The 19,848-nt window shown below is 44.4% G+C and overlaps 2 protein-coding genes and 1 long non-coding RNA gene across 6 annotated transcripts in view; 2 read left to right on the top strand and 1 right to left on the bottom strand.

Annotated features, from left to right (window-relative positions):
• Positions 1-6,041, top strand: part of trappc9 (trafficking protein particle complex 9) — a 192,281-nt gene extending 186,240 nt beyond the window's left edge. For all 4 annotated transcript variants that reach the window (XM_024257959.1, XM_024257960.1, XM_024257956.1 and 1 more), the window contains 2 exons: positions 4,725-4,948; positions 5,347-6,041. In XM_024257959.1, the coding sequence (XP_024113727.1) occupies positions 4,725-4,948; positions 5,347-5,526 (404 nt within the window). In that variant the 3' untranslated portion in view covers positions 5,527-6,041. The remainder of the gene's footprint in view (positions 1-4,724; positions 4,949-5,346) is intronic.
• A 633-nt stretch (positions 6,042-6,674) lies between these two features.
• LOC118599360 lies at positions 6,675-13,819 on the bottom strand. Its single transcript, XR_004948666.1, has 3 exons — positions 13,694-13,819; positions 7,455-7,880; positions 6,675-7,364 (listed from the first exon to the last, which is right to left on the bottom strand). It is a non-coding gene; the product is annotated as an uncharacterized LOC118599360 (long non-coding RNA).
• Positions 12,521-19,848, top strand: part of kcnk9 (potassium channel, subfamily K, member 9) — an 83,015-nt gene continuing 75,687 nt past the window's right edge. The window contains exon 1 of the mRNA XM_024257882.2: positions 12,521-13,922. Coding sequence (XP_024113650.2) covers positions 13,322-13,922 — 601 coding nt within the window. The 5' untranslated portion in view covers positions 12,521-13,321. The remainder of the gene's footprint in view (positions 13,923-19,848) is intronic.

The raw sequence follows: 19,848 nt of genomic DNA, 5'->3' as shown, positions 1-19,848 counted from the left end.
GAACTGCTAAATTCCACGAAGCACACATTTTTTTCCTTAAAAAAGGCCACATATTAGTTTGCGATTAATCGCGAGTTAACTCTGGACATGCGATTAATCGCGATTAAAGATTTTAATCGCCTGACAGCTCTAAATGGTAAATGGCGTATACTTGTATAGCGCTTTCTACCCTCCTTCGAGGGCCCAAAGCGCTTCACAGTCACAGACCCATTCACCCATTCACACACACATTCACACACTGGTGGTGGCTCCGCTGCCGAACACTGGCGCCAACCTCCCACCAGAGGCAATTCGGGGTTCAGTGTCTTGCCCAAGGACACTTCAACACATAGGCGGGCAAGGCGGAGTCGAACCAGCTCACTTCTGATCAGGAGTCGACCGCCCTACCACTGCACCACGGCCGCCCCCAATTTAATTTAAATGTAAACTTCTGTGGTTCAGAGCGCACCAAAGGGAAGAAAAGCGTTCCTTCGTGCAACGTGGTTTACCCTCGCCACAGTGGACCCCTCTGTTTGGAGTGTGAAATTTAAAAAATAATAATCCGGACACGACTTCGACTTCAACTGCCACTTCAAATTAAATGGGAGGGAGAAGGGAAGAATTCGGATCAGGCCTAGGTCTCCCTGTGCCGGTCCCCAGCCCAGCTAACGTACAGGGTTGTGTCAGGAACGGCATCCAGGGTAAAACTCAGGGTCATTCTGAAAGGTGAACAACAACAACCTAAGTTAAATGTAGCAAAATATTTAAACTAGAAGCTCCTCAAAAACACTGAGAGTTTGTCTTATTGCAGTGCAGTTGATCTGTTATCTTACAGCCTTCTGCGTGGGGGGGGGGTCCCATCATGTGACACCTCTGACTCCCTTGTGTTGTAAAGACACCATCAAACTCAATCCTTTGTTCAGTTTAGAGTTCTAAAAACATTTTGGATGAATTCAGAGAAAAATGACCAATGATTCTAAAGATTCCTTCAGTATGAATATTTGATTTTATTGATCAAAACATTTTGTTTCGCCCCCACCTTAAAGGTTCAGAATGTCTGAGCTCACGTTTATTGTTTTTTTTAGTCTTAAAACGCATCAAATCTGTTGCTCAGCACAGCAGAATTTGTTTATTATCTTGTGAATTACAGTTTTTTCTATCTAAAAAAAGAAGAATTATCAGCAGAAAAAAGCAGATTGAATATGCAGATCTTATTTTTTATTTAATTTTTTTGGTAGATGCTGCAGCCAGTGTTCAGGCTGCAGAGACAGCTGGTTCCCCTGACAGCTGCTTCAGATGATGTGACAGATGTGATGGAGTGCACATGAGCAGACCAAGAGCTGCAATCACTTCCCTAAAGGATCTGTAGGTGCTAGTCTTTGAGAGTACATGTAGTATTTAAAGTAAGAGTTGTAGGACCTTCATAAATCATCACACAGAGCTCACTCTCAGTGGTCAGAACAGAATAAATGCGTCTTCCTCCTGCTAAAGTTTGCAGAAACAGCGAGCCACCAGATTGCTGCTGAGGCAGAACATGAAGCGGAGGGGGGGTCTGTTATTGGAGTACACAGAAGTCACACGGCTGAAAGCCATGTTTGGAATGAGTGAGCGTACGCTGGGAGCAGCGCTGTTTGGTTTGGTCTGCTGCTGTGTGGAGATGAGCCATTGTTGATCCTCCAAAACAAAACCTGTTGCTTCAACAGAACCTGCAGTTTCCTGCTGCCGGGGAACGCCATGGCAACCGGCACGCCTTCTCAGGTAAAACCTGCAAGCACAAACTGCCTTTTATTACACCAGCCAGGAGAGGGGGGGGGGGGGTCATCAAAGTCTCCCCAGCACTGTACAGACCCCTGCTCTGTTACAGGTCTGACAAAGTGAAACAAACAAATGTCCTTCCCACAAAACACGCTCAGGTACCAGTCTCACCTGCTGGTACTGGTCAAATCCACTGGGGGGTGTCATATAAGGCATTTACATAATTCATGTATTTCAAATGAATTCAGTTTATTTATAAATGTCAGCTCACAACTGAGGTTGTCCACAAAAGTACCAAAGTGACACAAACACAATCAGTTCAAGTCATTTCAAAAAATGTAGTGTGGTCTAATTCAGTCCCGTTCATTCCAAAAAAACAAACCGTCTACACAAGTGACCAACAACAGAAGAGTTTGTGTGTAACCCTCCTACCCACAGTGAGACTCTAATCTGTTAGAAGGAGACTTGATCAGCCTTATATTTGTCCTAACCACCCATTAATGTATCGATGAACTTGATACGTTTTATTCTCCCTTTTTTCTGCTCCATTATGTGTGACTCAGCCGTCATGGTGTGACAGGACAGGCTGCGGATCTTCTCCTGGACTTCAAATTTAGTCCCTCCTGGTCCAAACTCGGTTTGTTCTGCTCCAAAAGTGAGGAGAACATTATCCAGGCATATTCTTGGCTGGTTTTCACCGAAGCAGACGGGATCTCCAACCATCCGTTGAGATGTGAGCCATTGTTCTGAGGATCCTTCTGAAAGGGGCAGATGGCTTCAGGGCACGACTGAGGCTGCTCTGTTATTTTTAGACTTTCTGCTGCACACCTCAGTCTTTCAGGTTGTAATCGTGACCCCACGCGCAGCTGTAACTGTTGCTGTTTATTTTTAAAGACTTGTTTCTGTCTTGTTTTCTGAGGAGAATGCAGCTTTAGCCAAATGCAGCAACTGAAACGGTGGTAAATCTTTCAGCTTCACACCTCCTCTGTCAGTAGAACTATGCGGCTATGCAGTCAGCAGACTCAACGCCCTCTTTGTTTTGGAGTATTTCTGTCCAAAAGCCAGAACGGGTGACGTGTCATGAACACGCCTCTGTTGGGATTTTTCAGCTGATTTCTTTTTTTCTGCTTCACATCTCCGTGAGCTGAAACTCGCAGTGACACGTGAAGTAATCCGGTAAACATCAGCAAATCGCCTCGCCGCCTTTACCTTCACCTGGGCTCAGTCCTCCAGGGTGACAGAGAGGAGAAGGGAAGGAGGATTGTTGAATCTCTGAGTTGTAGTGTAATCACAGGTGCACCCCCCACCCCTCGGTTGCTGTGGCGACGCCTGCCGCAGGGCTCTGCCTCTGCAGACTCCAGCAGCAGTATTTGAGAAGAACATGAAAACCAAACCAGAAACTCTGGTTGTGTGAGCCACTGCACAAGCTGCACCTGCTCACGAGCACCAAAGCAGAAACTGGACTGGGTCCTACCTTTGAGTCTGAGGAAGGTTTGTACCTGTAGACCGGTCCAGGGCACACCGCTGTACTCCTCAGGTGATTCACCTGTTGTTTGGAACTGGAGTTGATGCAGGACGTGTCTGCATACGGCTGATCTACATCATTCAGTGTGTAAAAGACTTCAACTGTTGATCTACAAACTATTTGTCCCAATCAAAGCGCCACCAAAACGGACATTCTGCCTCCTGCATGGTACCATGGTGACGGAGTGCAGTCTGGGGACAGTGTATCTAGTCGTGGAGTCATGCCACCGCCTCCATGAACTTCAGTAAACCCCTCTAACAGAGTTTCCCTACACACTTAAGATGTGTTTTTGGACAAAGACTAAAGGACACATGGACATTTTATTTTGAGACCAAGTCAGTATTCTCTAACTTTTCAGGAAGAACTAAACATTTGCAGGTTTTGAAGCAGATTGTTGAAGTGAAAGCTTTATAACCAGAAGTGCTCATTAATTTTCTTGTTGTTTAAGAACAAACATTGAGCTGTTAATGTTTTCCTAGAGGAGCATGAGGACGTGCTGCATGCTTTTCAAACCTGATTGGAGTGAAGAATCCGTTCCTGTCACGGTCTCTCCAGGCTTTGCTGCTGAAGGTTGACCATCGGTACCAGAATCTAATGTTGTTCTCATGTTTGATGGTTACCTGAGTGTGTTTACTGTCCAAAATGTGGAGTTTGAGGCTTCAGCAAGCATCTCTGGTGGAGTCCATCAGCTCATTACTGGTCCACTTTTGTTTACTGTTAATGTGAAAGAATTTATCTCCAATTTTAGAACCAATGTAGGCTACTTATGATTTGCACATCTCCTAGCAACAGGACTTTGAACAATCTAAATATATCCACTTGCCAAAGGGTCACTGTAGGCTGCCAGCCATGAAATGCCTGTGCAAGATAGGCATACATGTGTCTGTGCACTTATCTGAAGACATGGATCCATTATTGACTGTGTGCTCTGAACAGCAGCACTGGATGAAGACAGAAGTGCAACCAAAAGCTGCCTTTGCAGTGGGGTTTGTGTTCAGATTCACAGGAGATCTGAGACTGGAGCAGACAGCAACTGGCTCCTGAATTAGTCACATGTTTGTGTTCACATTCCAGATTGTGCAGAGCACATGTCCATGCAGGTGTAAACACTGACAAAGCCTTCTATGAATTGTATTTGAGCATGAGCAGAACTTGCTCACTCAGGTTGAATCTGTTCAGCTCTTCATGAAGGTCCAAGTTTTCACAAACTGCTTATTTTTCCACCTCATCTTTCAGCTCCTGACGTTTTTTTTTTCAGTCTGTGTTTTTGTCTGAAAGCCTTTGACAAAACTGAGTTTGACAAAATGGAAACACTCGAGCATGACTGAAAATACTGACAGCTGTGGTGTGGCCACATGGAGGTGAAAGCCCCGCCTCCTCACCCATCTCCTTCTTCCTCCCAGCAGGCTCCGTTTGGAGTTTCCCAGCCCTTTGTCTCAATGTTATTTCTTGGTTCTGTGTCCAGATGTGCTGCTGAGCGGAAAACCGTGTGACTCTGACGTCGTTGCTGAATGCACTGTGGGCGACGCCGTGACCCTGGAGGTGAAACTGACCAACCTGAGCAAGAACTCGGTGGGCCCGCTGGCGCTGACGGTGGTGCCATTTCAGGACTACCAGAACGGAGTGCAGAACTACGACATGGATGAAGCCGTCACCTTCATCGGCTCCAATATTTTCTACATCGACACGGTCAGTCAGCGCCTCAAAGATCTGATCGTGATTAAAGATTCATGTCCTTACAGAAGACATTGCTCAGAGGAGATTGATTGACAGGGTCAACATCCAATCAGGACACAGCAAACAGTGCACTGTAAAAAAAAACATGGAAATTGCACAGAATAAAATCTGAAAACAGTGAGCCTGAAAGGTGAACTGCAATATATGTAGATGTAACATTGTACAGCATTGACATTTATTGTGAAAAAGCTTTTTATGTCTTTGATTTCTTTAGAGATGAATTGAAAGTTTTGTTAAAAATGAGTCTAGGTTCAGATGCCATCATTCATGGGGCTTTGAGGGAACCTCCAGTCTTTGTCATGGTTCTGGTTTCATAAAGAACAGCTCTTCTGTCTGTCTTCTGTCTCCAGGTGAAGGCCAAAGACAGCTGTGTGTGTGAAGGAGCTCTGCTATTTCTTTACACCGGAGACTTCTACCTGAACATCCGCTTCCAGGACGACAGCTCCCGCCGAGGGCTGCCTTTAGCCTGGTTTACTCTGCCCAGTGTGCACATCAGAGCCTTGGACACTCCCCTGCAGGCGGGGGCCTAGAGCCCCGGGTCACATGGTCACAAGTTCTAATGACAGACCGTTCACATGAATGTAAATATGACTGATGACGTTTCTGCAGCTAAAGTAAAGCACAGGCAACTTCATCATTAAACAATCAACAAACCACATTCTCAATGCTGAAAGAGGAGGATGGCTAAGCTAACATGCAAGCTTGTGTTTGCTGAATCTTCTCTGTATGTTTGAGCACTGCAACCCTCCCATGTGTGTCTGAGGGGGATCTGCTCCATGAAGACATGCTCCAAACTTTACCTGTTACCTTCACGCTCAAAGGTTTACTTTTTACCGCGCACCGTTAGCTTGTTGTTGGATGCTTAACTTAAAGGTTTAACGCTGGGAAAACTACAGTCACTTTTAAGTTTACTTCCCCACCAAAGATGTTCTTTAGGTGGTGCTGTTGATCAGTTAGAGTGCAGAAACACCGTGGTGTGACGGTGGGGCTCCATCTGTAATCATCAGTTTACACATGAACAATAAAGTAAACAGCAAACAGTTCACATGTGTGGGATTCAAACCCTAAACACCACAGAGCTGAAGGAGAATGGTGGACCACTGAGGGAAGGGGTGCAGCTGACTAAGAGGCTCCGCCCACTCAGGCCTCCACATGGACCATAGGAATCAGGAGCCCTCTGGAAGGGGGTGGGGCCAAGCAGGTGAGTGAGTGAACTGGATTTGCAGAAACCATCTTGTAGATTTAAAACATAAAGTTTTGTAAGAATTAAATAAATGAAGTTTGGAAGATGACATTTGCTTTTTCATGACATCATTGTTAATCTCAGGTTTATGTTCAAACATGAAGGTAGCTGCTGTGTGTGAACACCCCCACCGACACGTCACACTGAAGCAGACGATGACGGATCAATCCACATGTTTTGTTTGGGTGGAAAATTGAAAAGAGTCTGAACTTTTTCAGTGTTCTCTTCAGATTGGAGCTGAACGTTTTCAGAGATCCCTCTTCATCTCCGAGATGATTAAGGAGCACAGACCTCTCTCTGCAAACGCTTAGACAAACTCTCCTGAAATATCTGGACATGAACAGTCATTTACAATGTCTCATACATCTTAAAACTATTTTACTCTTTGTTGGCTGATCATTTTTCCAATGCAACATGCAGAACAACATGGCGAGGATGTGACTGTTTCTATCTGCTATTTATTTCCAGAAGATGAGCTCCATTAGAATTTACTTACAGCATCAGCAGTGAGGCTCTTCCAGAGATAAATGTACACAAACTACTGTTTGTATGAAGAATATTCTGATATGCGAAAATGTGGAGGGAGGGAAAAAGGTCATGTCTGTGGCCCCTAACGGAACAGTGACTGCTCTGCTGTGTAGAGACTTCAGCGTAGCAAACTGTTTCAGTTCTGTCAGAAAACAGTTCACCGTGGAAGTTAAAGCCCCATCAGTTGTCACACATTTGGTTTTGCCAAATTTGTTCTCTGCGTTTGACCTCCTGTGGGTAGTGGGGGGCTGCAGACACTACTGTCGCATGAAAATCAGAATCATCTTTATTGGCCAAGTACAGGATATATACAATGAATTTGGTTCCAGTGACCTGTGCTCCTATGCAAAAAAGATAAAAAGAATATAAGATAAAAAGATAAATATATACATATATATATATATATATATATGCATCCGTAAAAAAAAAAAAGGGGGATAAAGATACAGTATATACAACAGGGAGGGACCATTCAACGCCCCTAATGCAACCACTCAATGCTGAGCATCAAGCCGTTTGGCATCAAGTCTTTAGGATGACCTGACTACCAGAACCTACCCAATCTCAGGGCGGACACTCTTCCACTGGACCATCAAGCTGCATCAAAACACAAAGAAGAAAAGTCAACCTGGAGAGCATTCTGTCAGAAATAGACTAGAAAATATTGAACTTTTCATGTGGTCGAACCTTCAGACAGAGAAACTCCTGCTTCCTGTCATAATGAAGACATCTCAAACATCTCTTTACTGGAGTTACGGTCCAGTCTTCTTCTGTGAATAGTTCCGGGTTGTTCAGGTTTGAAGGCGTCGCTTCCCAGCTGCAGTTTTCAGGTCTGTCTACAGATGCATTCTGAACATGAGGAGGATCTCTGACCATCTGCCCTAAATTATTCATAAAAAACGATTCACCTCTTAGATTTAATCGTTGAATCTATATTTTTAAATCAGGATAAAGCTTCCCTGAGTCTCTTCTCTACAGCGCTCCATAGAGAGCCTCCAGCTGTTGGCGGTCCATGAGGTGAGCAGGAGGAGTGGTCATCGTGGGTTTCCAGGAGCAGGTAAACTCATGCCGGAGCTCCACGGAGTCCTGCATGGAGTCCGGTGTGCGTGGAGCCTGAAAAAGGGAAACAATTTGATGCCACGTGTGAATATTTATCCAGTCCCTTCAGGCGAAGAAGAGGACAGATCTTTTTCAAAATGATCATCTGATCTGGACTCTGTCAGAATTTCCCAGTGCTTTGTGTGCTGCCATTTCTACGGAGCTTTTTGGAATGAGTTTCGGTCGGTTTCTAGCTTGCTTCAAGGCTCAAAGTGCTTTAGAGTCACAGTCTCATTCACCAGCACACACTGGCACCAACCCCTCACCGTCAGCAGCAATGTGGGGGTCAGTGTTTCACTCAAGGACACTTCTGTACATGGGGGGAGGCGGGAACCTGCGATCTTCTGACCGAAGGTGGAGTGCTCTATCTCCACAACATGGCAGCCCTGATAGCAGTTAGAAAACATCCATGTAAACACCAGGAACCTCCACTAATCCCTGATCTCATGAAATATTCATCTCTCCTGAAATGTTCCACGCTGTTCCCAACAGTAAACTGACTCTCCCTGAGACTCTGATCAGCTTTCTTATCAGATATCAACACTTTATCATTAGCCACCAAGCTTCATTACCTTGCAGCATTTCCATCATCCAGATTCTAATCAGCTTAACAATCATCCATCAATCTGTGCTGATGCATTCGCTGCCCAGTATTAGTTCCAAAATTGAAGAAAATCAGTCTTCTTGAGAGCAAACAAGAGCCGTTTCGATTTAGAAGTGAAGAAAAGCCCAGAGCTCTGCTGAGGACAGTCACGTTTGTCTGCATGAAAATATAAATGCAAATGAATCTTCCAGAAGCCAGAGTTCAATCAAATCCCTCTCTCTTCTCTTCCATGGCAGAGTGTGAGTTGCGTCCATCCCCATATTCCTGCAACCTTGATATGTAAATGATGGCAGAGGAGCAGAGCGGATTAAGGTGTGAGCTGAAGAAAGACAAACACTTTGACACCTGCAGCTCTTTCACACCTGCGGCTCCGAAAAGTCTGAGAAACGCACCTTCTGCATGCGCGCCAGTGCACTTCCCCACGCTGACCGCCACAGCGCTGCCATGGCAGCAACACACACAGGCGCTGACCTGCAGACAGGAGTTTGTGATCGCAGGAATATCTGACTGTTTCATGTCAGAATGTTCACGTTTATCTCTGCAGAAGTCTTTCTGACTGAAACTGATCCTTCTGCATACAACCCCCCCCACGCGCACACACACACGCACACCCACACAAAACCCTGCACACACATCCTGCATATGTCTGTGTGAATGAGTGACGTGGATGTGACTGTCTCCACTCAACACAAACGTAGAGACTCAGGTGTCATGAGGGCGTTGACCTCTTGTTCTTCTTGCTGTTTTATGTTGTGAATTTTGGACAAACTGTTTGCATGAAAATGGTTGCCAATGGATAAATACTGTTTAGTCTGTCCAGGTTTTATTAGTGAAAGAACAAAACAGTCTAAAAGACAGAAAATCCAGATTTTCATGTTTGACACTATCATGTGGAGGCATTTTGTTTTTTGTTTATAAAATTAGAAAAAAAAAATTCAGTTAGAAAAAAAGATTTTGTCTGTGTAAAGGCATGAATTACCCCCCTGGGAGCAGAGGACCCCCGTCACAATCAAAGTCAGACCTCATGATGCTAAAACTACAAGAAGAAAACTATAGGTTGCATCTCATATTCCAGAAGTTCAGACTTCCTTTGAACAACGTAGTAGGAAAAAAATCTGCTGTTTGTGTGAAAGAATTGTTGAGAGAAAAAGTTTTCTAAAAAAAAACAAAAATCATCACTGCTCAGACATTCCTGAAACCCCATGAGCTGAAGACACCAATCCACATCTGGGTGACAGAATCCACCACGGCTCAAAGCATGGTGGTGGGGAGTTAATAATCTGGGAAAGTTTGAAATGATTGAGCTTTGATTATCTGCTCAATTTACAACGGAGAGAAGCAGGAAAATGAAAACAAATGTGTTTAAATAATTAATGAACTAATATCACAGCTAAAGCTTCACAATGACTCAAATGTGACCGATTTTCATTTGATCCCAGGAGACTTTGAGCAGAATTACAGTTCTCATGTGTGAAGAGCAGGATTTATTTACAGTCTCCTGTCTCCCACTGATTCCCAACATACAGATAAATCCAGGACTTCACTTAATGTAACATCACACTGACAGAAAAAACACTGGCAACATTTTTTATATAAATGGAAATGAATCATTTAATTACAATATTTGATCCATATTTGATTAACCTATACTTATTGAAATCAACAGTAAAGTTATGTTGTTAGTTTTCATTTACTATAATCATGTTTTCAGAATGTTTCTTTTATCAGTTAAAGTCATCCATTCATCTGGAGAAACTTTATTAAATCATCTGAAGCGGACGAGGAAACGACAGAGAAAAGTGTTGGTTCTCCTGCTGCTCATAGATGCTCTGCAGATCTGCGGACAGCTTCCATGAGGACGGATGATCTCCATCATCACAACTCCTGATGGGAGCATCGGCGTGTGCGCCTCAGCCGGATCTGGACTCAGCTGACAGGTGAGCAGTTTGTTTGTTTCTTGGGGAGCACGTCAGAGAGCCACTCAACCCTCGTGTATGAATCTCAAATGCATGTGTGAAAGTCAAGGCCCTGGGGCCGGATCCGGCCCTCCAGATCATTTTACTTTATTGTTATTAATGACCCGATGTTATCTTGCTCTTATTTCTAACTTGTATAATTTTGACAAAATATATTTTTATGGAGAGTAAAATATTGAAAGTTATTTAAGGTTTAAATTGATTTATTCTGAAATAATATTCCTGCATTTTTATTATTCATAATTATGTTAAAAAAGTTGTGTTTTTTTAAGTTTTAAAATGTTCGTTTTTTTAAAGTGTTAGTTTGTTATCCTGTTCAACTCGTGAGCTAAGGTGTGTTTGGATTTTGGTCCCCTGTATGATTGAGTCTGACACTCCTGCTCTAACGTGTTCAGACGTCAAGCAAGTCAGAACTCGATGCTTCAAACCATCATGCAGCTGCAGCAGGATTTAGCCTTTTGAGACTTTTTAGTCAGAAATCCTGGAATTCCTGTTTCATCTTAAAGCAGAACAGAAATCCAAAAAAATCCAGGCGTCCAGAAGTCAGAGAACATCCATCCATCTTCCTGGCCGCTTCTTCCCTTTCGGGGTCGCGGGGGTGCCGGAGCCTATCCCGGCTACTGAAGGGCGAAGGCGGGGTACACCCTGTACAGGTCTCCAGTCTGTCGCAGGGCCTCAATCACACCCATTCACTCCCACATTCACACCTAGGGACAATTTAGAGTCACCAATTAACCTATGAAGCATGTTTTTGGACGGTGGGAGGAAGCCGGAGTCCCCGGTGAAAACCCACGCATGCACGGGGAGAACATGCAAACTCCACACAGAAAGGTCCCAGCTGGGATTCGAACCGGGGCCTTCTCGCTGTGAGGCAAGAGCGCTAACCACTGCGCCACCGTGCAGCCCTTTGTAGTTCACTTTCAGCTTATCCCTTTCGGGGTCTCCACAGCGTAACAACACCCACTGTTTCCCATCAGTGATTTGTCAGAGTTTTTACCCCGGATGCCCTTCCTGACACAACCCTGTACTTGAGGGGCACAGGGACCCAGTTAGGCAGCAGCATCAAGGGTCTTGTCTAAGGACCCAATCTGGGTGGGGATCAGTGGACAACCCTGGGAATCGAACCCAGGGCTCCTACATGTCAGCCCTTCACTTAGCACACTGAGCCACCCAGCCGCTATGTTAGAGAACATACTATAGTTATTTAAGTCCTACTCTAAACATGTTTTGGTCTATTTTCAAATTGTTTCTTGCGGTTTTGAAATGGCTGTTTTTAGCCAAAAAAAAGTGTTGTTTTCTAGGACATAGTTTCTCCAGAGCAGCAGGAGAAATTGAGCTCTGAGTTCAGGGCAAGGATTCCCATCATCCCTTTGTTTACACTCTCCCGCTGACTCACAAATGCCAACCTAACATTAGAGGAGCAGCAAAAATGTTGAGCAGTGTCCGAGCTCGTCCAGTTCTGATCCAGATTCCAGCTCAGACGAGGAAAACACAGACGTTCATGGATCTATTAGACTGCAATGGAGCGGAGGAGGGAGACTGTGTAGCATCTACATAAAAACACCCAAAGAACCTTTTTCATCAAAGTTAAGTTAGCATGAAAAATTGATAAATCACAAATTTCTGTATTTGAAAAAATCTGCATTCAAAATGTAACTTTTATTTATTTATTTTTATAAATGTTAAGATTTTGTTTTTAATTTAGACATACTTATATTCTTAATAAACATTTGTGAGAGATAGGAAAGTAAAAATATTATTATTTGGAGAATTACAAATGTAAAAACAATTTTACCTTTTTTAATTCACTTGAATTACATAAAGGTTATGATAGTTTTCCAAAGCTGATAAACAGCTGAACATGAGCAACACTTCTGGTAAAGTTCTTCATGGAGCCAAAAATATTTTTTCATAAAAATCTTTTTAGCTTTCATTTGTTAAAGCTTTTTAATATCCGGGTGAAGCTTCTCTGCGTCTCTTCAGCACCACGGACAGCGCTCCGGAGGTCTGTGAGGGGTGGAGGGGTGGTCATAGTGGGAGTTTGGGGAGGGGCGCAGTCCCGCTGCGTGGGGAGGAAGGCTTCCAGGAGCAGGTAAACTCATGCCGGAGCTCCGCGGAGTCGTGACGCGCTGACAGCGGGAGGAGAGCCCCCCGCCCCCAGCATGGAGTCTGGAGTTCGTAGAGCCTGAAAAGGGAAACAGTCAGGTACCACGCGGGAATAATTAAAGAGTCCCAGAAGGGGAAAAAGAGGGCTGATCTTTTTCTAAAGAATCAAAGTGATCAACGTGGATGAGGAGCTCTGAAACGAAGCCGGACTGCCTGTGCGGACTGTGCGCGCACGCTCCGTCTGCCTCCATCCACAGCCTCCACGCAGCCTCAGCTCCCACGGGAAACTTGTTTGTGCAGGCACCTGTTGTGGACCACATTTGATATTGAAGTATTTTTAGTTCTGATTCCGGAATCAAGAGAGAAAGACGCGCGAAAAAGCCTCTTTTCGTCACTTCAGAGCCTCTCCTCCACCCCGTGACCCCCCCCTCCTCGTGGGCGCATTTGTCTCCAGGATGCTTGTTCGTGAGGAAGACTGGTGGATTTCACGGGCAGTGGAGGTGGTTTTCTCCTCGCTTTAGGCGCAGAATGGCTCCTGTGAACAGCCTTCGTGCCGGTGGGGCTGCGGTGAACAGGTTGCTGTTGCGCTGAAACTTCAGAGCTGCGGGAGGATGCTCAGGTCCAGGACATTTGAAACCGCTTCTTAAAGTTAGAGAGGAGCCTCGGGGACAGCAGGCAGAGGAGGACACATATCTCCCAGCGCCACTTGCTCACTTTCCAAGCTTTGAGGAGAGAAGAGACCGGCCGCCGATCTTGGCAGCAGCTTGTTGATGGCACTGCGCACAGGGAGGACTTGGTTTGGGCAGGTCTTGCGCAGGGTCTCTCGGCTGCAGGGCTCCTGGTCCAGACGATCGAGCAGTCTTCTGTGCCTCTCGGCGAACCAGGAGCAGGATCCGGGCATCTGTCCCCGGGATCACTACAAGGCGGGGAACAGGTGCGCTGAACCCGGCGTCCGCGCTCCCCAGAGCGCGCCTTTCTGCGCCACCGCCGCCTCCAGGCGCTGCCCGCACGGCTTCCTCCACCCCTGCTGCGCCTTTCCTGGGAACCCGAGGGGACATGAGCCCCTTGGTCGTCGGTTCCTGTTGGCCATGAAGAGACAGAATGTGCGGACCTTGTCCCTGATCGTCTGCACGTTCACGTACCTGCTGGTGGGGGCCGCCGTCTTTGACGCCCTGGAGTCCGACTTTGAGATGCGGGAGAAGGAGCAGCTGGAGGCGGAGGAGAGGCGTCTTCAGGGGAAATATAACATCAGTGAGGATGATTACCGCAAACTGGAGAGCATCATCATGGAGGCCGAGCCCCACAGAGCCGGGGTGCAGTGGAAATTCGCGGGCTCCTTTTACTTTGCCATCACGGTTATCACCACCATAGGTGAGTCTGCAAAAAAAAATCTGCCGCGCAACACTTTGGTGACGACCGCCTGCCCCACGCAGAGCAGAGAATCGCTGGGGGTTCGAGCCCTTACGTAAAGTTTTCAGCAACACGTTGCAGCTGCGTGCAGCTGCCAGGGCGCAGCCGCGTGACAGCGCGTGGAATTCAGGCGAGAGTCAGTTCGTGTAGAAATCACACACCTGCGTGGAAAACACGCAGAGCTGCAGCTGTGCGTGAGCTCAACGGCGCGTGGTGCTGAAGGGACAGCGCGCGCCCTGACGTCACGACTCCACCTGAGGATCACTTTACGCACGTTTCCAAACACCGCGCTCTTTGATGTTGCTCGTGTTGCAGCTTCGCTCCACGTCTGGGCTCCTTGTGACTTTGGAAAATCCTTTGGATTTCATACCGGTTCAGTGCAGCCGTGTCAGACGCTGAGCTTTCATCACATTTCAAAAATCGTTGCTTCTTGAAGACATAGTGGCGCAAATGTCTACTTTAGCTCTTCTTTCTGGTCGTCTTCAGACAGATTCAGTTGTGAAGAACACATGCTACTGACCTGCTACTCACGTGAAAACAAAAAGTAAAAAAAAATCATCAAAAAGTATGAAAATTAAAAGATTTTGATACAAATAAGTATCTGGAAAAAGTGAAAAACTAAGCAGGAAAAAACATTTTTTACATTTCTGAAAGTTTCTGTAATCTATTCCAGATTATGTAAAAGTAATTACTAATTTACAACACATTTTAGTTAATAGAACATCTAAAATGACAAAAGCACAGCAGAGCATTTTACCTTTAAATGAGGAGGATTTGGTTCAATAACAGCTATTGATTATATTGCTCATTTTACGGTGAAATCACAGGAACCACGACTGGAGGAGTCTCAGCTTTATTAACCCTTTAACACCAGAGCTCCAGTGTTTATGCTCTTTAATTTACTGTAACTTAACACGAGCATTCCAGCAGATTCTGCAGGAGAAAAGCGGCTCAACGTTAAAGATTTTGTGTTTAAGCGTCACCGGCGACGCCTCAGGTGTTAAAGGGTTAATGGTTGGATGAATTATTACTATCACTTTATAAATCAAAAAGCGGGTTAGATGACTGTAGTTGTGAGCTTACAACACCCAGATAGACAGATATTGGCTCTGTGAAAAAAACAGGACAGCACTCATTTATTTAACAAGAAGTTTGACTCATTAATATGATAAAAATTCTTCATGTGACCAAACACAGACAAAACAAAGTTTTGTGGTTTTTATCTGCTTCATGCATTCTCTGTGTGATTTTTCTGCTGTGAAACTGCTGAACTGGCTATCAGTAAAAGACATTTTATTATTATGTGTTTTACTTAAGTGTTTTACTTACACCACACGAGGGGGGGTTGAAGGAGCTGGTTCAGAACAGGAGATCCTTCATCCAGCTGCCCATTTTACAAAACTATTTCAAAATGTTTCTGGGAAGACAAGCATCTTTTGCCCTGGAATGTTTTACCTGTAACAATTCCTGTACATCATTACATCAAATCAGATGTAATTCAAGCCTTTTTTGCTTCTTTCATGACAAAAATCAAATCCAGTCAAAATATTTAATGTCTTAGCAATTTCTGATTAAAATAAGATTAAAAAAAGACCCAAAAAAAACCCAAACCTGGAATCACAGTCAGGAATTTTAGAGTGAATCTGAACCTGATGACAGATGGCAGAGAACGGGACAGTCCCAGGACAGCGTGCTGCACTCATGCTCAGAAGCTCCATCCTCTCACTGTGGACGTACCCGAGTCAACTCTCAACCTGTTGAAGCTAATGAGGATTTTCAGGTTAAATTTGAGTCTCCATCTGTGTCTTTCTGAGGCACAGCTCGGTAAACAAACTCACCACAGTGCCACTGATAAAGGAGAACTTCTACAAACAAACTGTTTGATTCTCCAGTCACAACTTTGGCTGCTGAAAGTAAAATTATCTTTGTGTGAAATGAAAATGCTACAGAGATAAAGAAACAAGCAGGTCTGAGTCAACAGCAGCCGTTTGTTCAAGATAATTAAACTCCATGCTGCCAGGAGAAACTGTAGAAACACACTTCAGAGGAGATAAGAAGCTACAAGAACATGAACATCCCAGTCTGATACAGAGAGCTCTTTCACTCCTGAAGCAGCGCACACGTGTGGACATGGTCAAGACAATCTGCTGCAGCTCAAACTGTGAAACATTCATAGCAGTGTCTTGGTGTCCGTGGAGTCACCTGCATTCACGTCAAAGTGGTGGAGTCGGTTGTGATTGGTTTGTCTCTGAACCTTAGTACCCTCACATCTGGTAACCGGCCTGCAGCTGCGTGGCGTTTGCTGAACCGTGTCTGAGGTCAGAGGTCACTAGGTTCTAGTCATGGTTGTGGTCTGTCACTAATGGGGCTCCACTCCTGGGTCTGTCACAAACTCAACCAGTAGTTCTGTGTCTTGATGGAAGTCTGTTTATGACACTTTGAGAAAACAAAAGTGAATCATTTGCTGACATTGTGAGGCGTTCTTGGTCAGCCCGTCACTTAGGCCTGGCTGTCTGCAGGACCGTCAACCGCACTTGGGGAAGCAAACCCCTGCACCGTGTTAAGGTGGCGGCTGTCAGATTTTTGACATTCCAATTTTTATTTTTTTTTAGGTTTTGAGAATTTTTTCTTGTGTGTTTTCTTTTTTTTTAAATTTTTAAATGTATTTATTACTTTAAACAATTTAAGTTTCTGGTTTTTTTTTTTTTTGTTTTTTTTTACACTTTTATAATTTTTTCTGTTTCTTTTACAGTTGTCTGTACTTTTTTCTTTTTTATGTTTTTTGGGAGGGGAGGGGGTAACTTTGGACAACACTATTGCTTGATCTTGAGAAAGATATAGCTGTGCTGTAACTAAAGTAATCTTTCAAGTCAGCCCCCCTCCCCCCATTAAAATAAAATAAAATAAAACTGCCGTTAAAAAAACTAGCTTAGACTTAAAAGAGGGATTGTGGAAAGTTACAATAAATGAAATAGAAGAATATAACAGAACATGCACATTTACAAGAGACACAAAAACATACATTAGAAGAGGAAGACAAACCCTCACTATTTTTTACCAAAATAATAATAATAAATGTTAAACTCTTTAACATGGGCGTTTTGTAGTTTTGACACCCGTTGGACTACAGAGACTCTTAAATCAAGAACGACAGTGGCTCAGGTGGTAAAGCGGGTTGGCCAATGATCGAAGGATAGGCGGTTCGATTCCGGCTCCCACCAGCCAAGTGTCGTTGTGTCCTTGGGCAAGACACTTAACCCTACTTGCCTCCAGTGTGGCTCCACTGGTGTGTGAATGCGTATGTCCCGCTGATGGTCAGAGGGGCCGTAGGCGCGTACTGGCAGCCACGCCTCTGTCAGCCTGCCCCAGGGCAGCTGTGGCTACAATAGTAGCTTAACATCACCAAGTATGAATGAGGTGTGAATGAATAATGGATATACAATGTAAGCGCTTTGAGTGTCTGGAAAAGCGCAGATAAATCTAATCTATTATTATTAAATCAACATAAATCTGTTATGAAAACTCCTGTTTGCGTCAGAGTCCGTTTGGAGGAAGGCTTTCTTCTCTTCAAGCTGTTGCTCTGGTTGGTCCAGTTTTTCCTTAAAGATGACTTCAGATTTCTTTATGATCCTGTTTGTCAGAATTCCCCCCTACTCACTATATAGCGCGTTTGCAATTTCCTAGTGCTGTCCGAATATACTAATTCCAAAATCCAGTGCACTAGAAATTTCCCAGAAGTCTTTGCGAAAAACTAGCATGCATCAGTGCTCCCTAGCTTAGCGAATATAGACCACAATGCATTGCGGCTGAGCAATTTTGAACAAAAAAACGTGTTTAAATGTATTTTTTTAGTAACCAACCACATTTTCACCATCAGAACACAGTGGAGTCATAAATCAACTTCAGGAAATGTTCGTATTTATTTGATTTTCACTTCGTAAAATTGGTGAGGTCATATCTGGTGTTTAGAAAAACGAAAAAAAAATAGTGAGGATGATGTCTGAACTGCCTTTAAAATCCAGAGCACGACTGGATGGCTCCAATATTGCTCGCCATTTTTTTTTTTTACCTTGAGTTAATGTCAAGTTGGGATTTCACCGTGCGTGCAGCGTGCAAACGGAGCTCTCAGTGACAGGGAGAGGAAGGGAACTCCGAGACAAAGTTCTAATGAGCTCCTGCTGCTCTGCAGAAAAAGTGTCTTAAACAAACGACAGGCTTTTTGATTTTGGCTAAAAACTGCATAATAATGACTAAAACCATACGGTGAAAGATTTTACAATAGGAATAAAAAAAAGTTGGAGTGTTAAAGTTTTGGTTTATTCAGTCAGTTCTTCAGCTGCTGGGGTGAACCTCTTCTCTTTGGTTCTCTTTGTTGAAGTGAAAATGTAAACTTTTCACTGTAAGGAAAAAAAATTAAACTTAGTTAAATACAAGTTAAATAACGAGCTCCTAAAGTAAAGCATTATAAAATGATGCTGTGATGACAGGAGACATGAACTCTGTCTCAGATTCAAATGGCAGTGAAATCTGGAGGTTCACCTGTTTGGATCCTATTATGCTGAACACAACTTTAGTATTTCTGCTAACACATCAAATGCTCTGTTTCTATGAAATTCTATTTGGAGGAAATAAAAAAAATAGAGTCATCTTCAAAATCTCCAGCATTTGATATTACTTTGACTACTTACCTGAGAAAGCATTACATGCAGCTGATACAGCCTTTTTCCTATTAATTGAGAGAGTGAAGTTTCACAGCCTCCAGTGGTTTTCTGCGTGAAACAGAAGTTTGGTGGAGGAGCAGAGCTTAATGTCACAGCATGAAGCTTTTGTTTCAAATGCAGGTCTTTCTTTGTTTTTGTGTGTTCTGCTTGTGCTTTAGTTTTTCTGTACTCCTGCTTTTCCTGGATTAGCTGGTGCACACCCAGAGATTTAACTGAAACACACCTGTGACCAGCCCCAGCAGTATTAGCTGCCTGTGCACGTGGTGCCACACAAACATGTGGAAAAGACACACAAAGACACACACCCATCTCAGGACTCTTGGAAGTCGCCCTCACATTTGGAACTTGTTTGCAGAAATGTCTTTGTCATCTTCACACCAGCAGTTTCATTGCAGTTTGTGGCCCTAAAGATTCAAAGACAACCCCCCCTCCCCCCGAGATGGCTGTCGCAGGACGTGTGCCATCTCTGTGTGTGCTTCAGTCTGCCTCCTCGCCTCAGCAGTCCGAGCAGGGCTCGTGCAAGATCAGCGGGTCATTTCAGACACTTAGTGTTACTCTTCTTGTTTCTTCACATGTGCACTTGTTGTAGCGTGTCCTCCAAGCAGAGTGGGGCGAGGTCTAACGTCAGCCCTCGGCTTCACTTTGAGATTCTCAGATGAAGAATCCGTCCAGTGCAGAAAAAAGGCCTGACAGCGAAACAAACCCAAGGAGCTCATCGTCAAGCCCATCCTACCTGCAGAACCGCGAGCAGAACGCGACGTGACACTGCCCCCCTCCCCCCACCTCGCTGCTATTTATTCCTCCTGATTAATTGTTCCAAACTGGACACTTAGCGATGAAAACATGTGGACGGCGTTCTGGCTGAGACTCCGCTCCGTGGCAGAAAAGCAGCCAGCGTCTATATATACCTGTCTTTACCAGCACTCTCAGCCGTGTTGCTGGGAGACTAAAGGCAGCTTAAAAGGTGAAAGCCATCCCTGCCAAATGCCTGGAAATATCAACACCAGGATATACCATAGACATGTGGAGATCAGAGGCAGCCAATATTTTTAGGGAGCTAGATGCAAAAACAAATGACTTTTAGTGCAACAAATAGGAAAAAAAAGTATTAAAGAGGTAAAAATTAGGAATGTCCCGATCAGGTTTTTTTGGGGGGATTCCGAGTC

Source organism: Oryzias melastigma, linkage group LG11 (genome assembly GCF_002922805.2).
Source record: "Oryzias melastigma strain HK-1 linkage group LG11, ASM292280v2, whole genome shotgun sequence".
Taxonomy (NCBI): domain Eukaryota; kingdom Metazoa; phylum Chordata; class Actinopteri; order Beloniformes; family Adrianichthyidae; genus Oryzias; species Oryzias melastigma.
The sequence above is the reverse complement of the archived record's forward strand: the minus strand, read 5'-3'. Positions and strand labels throughout refer to the sequence as shown.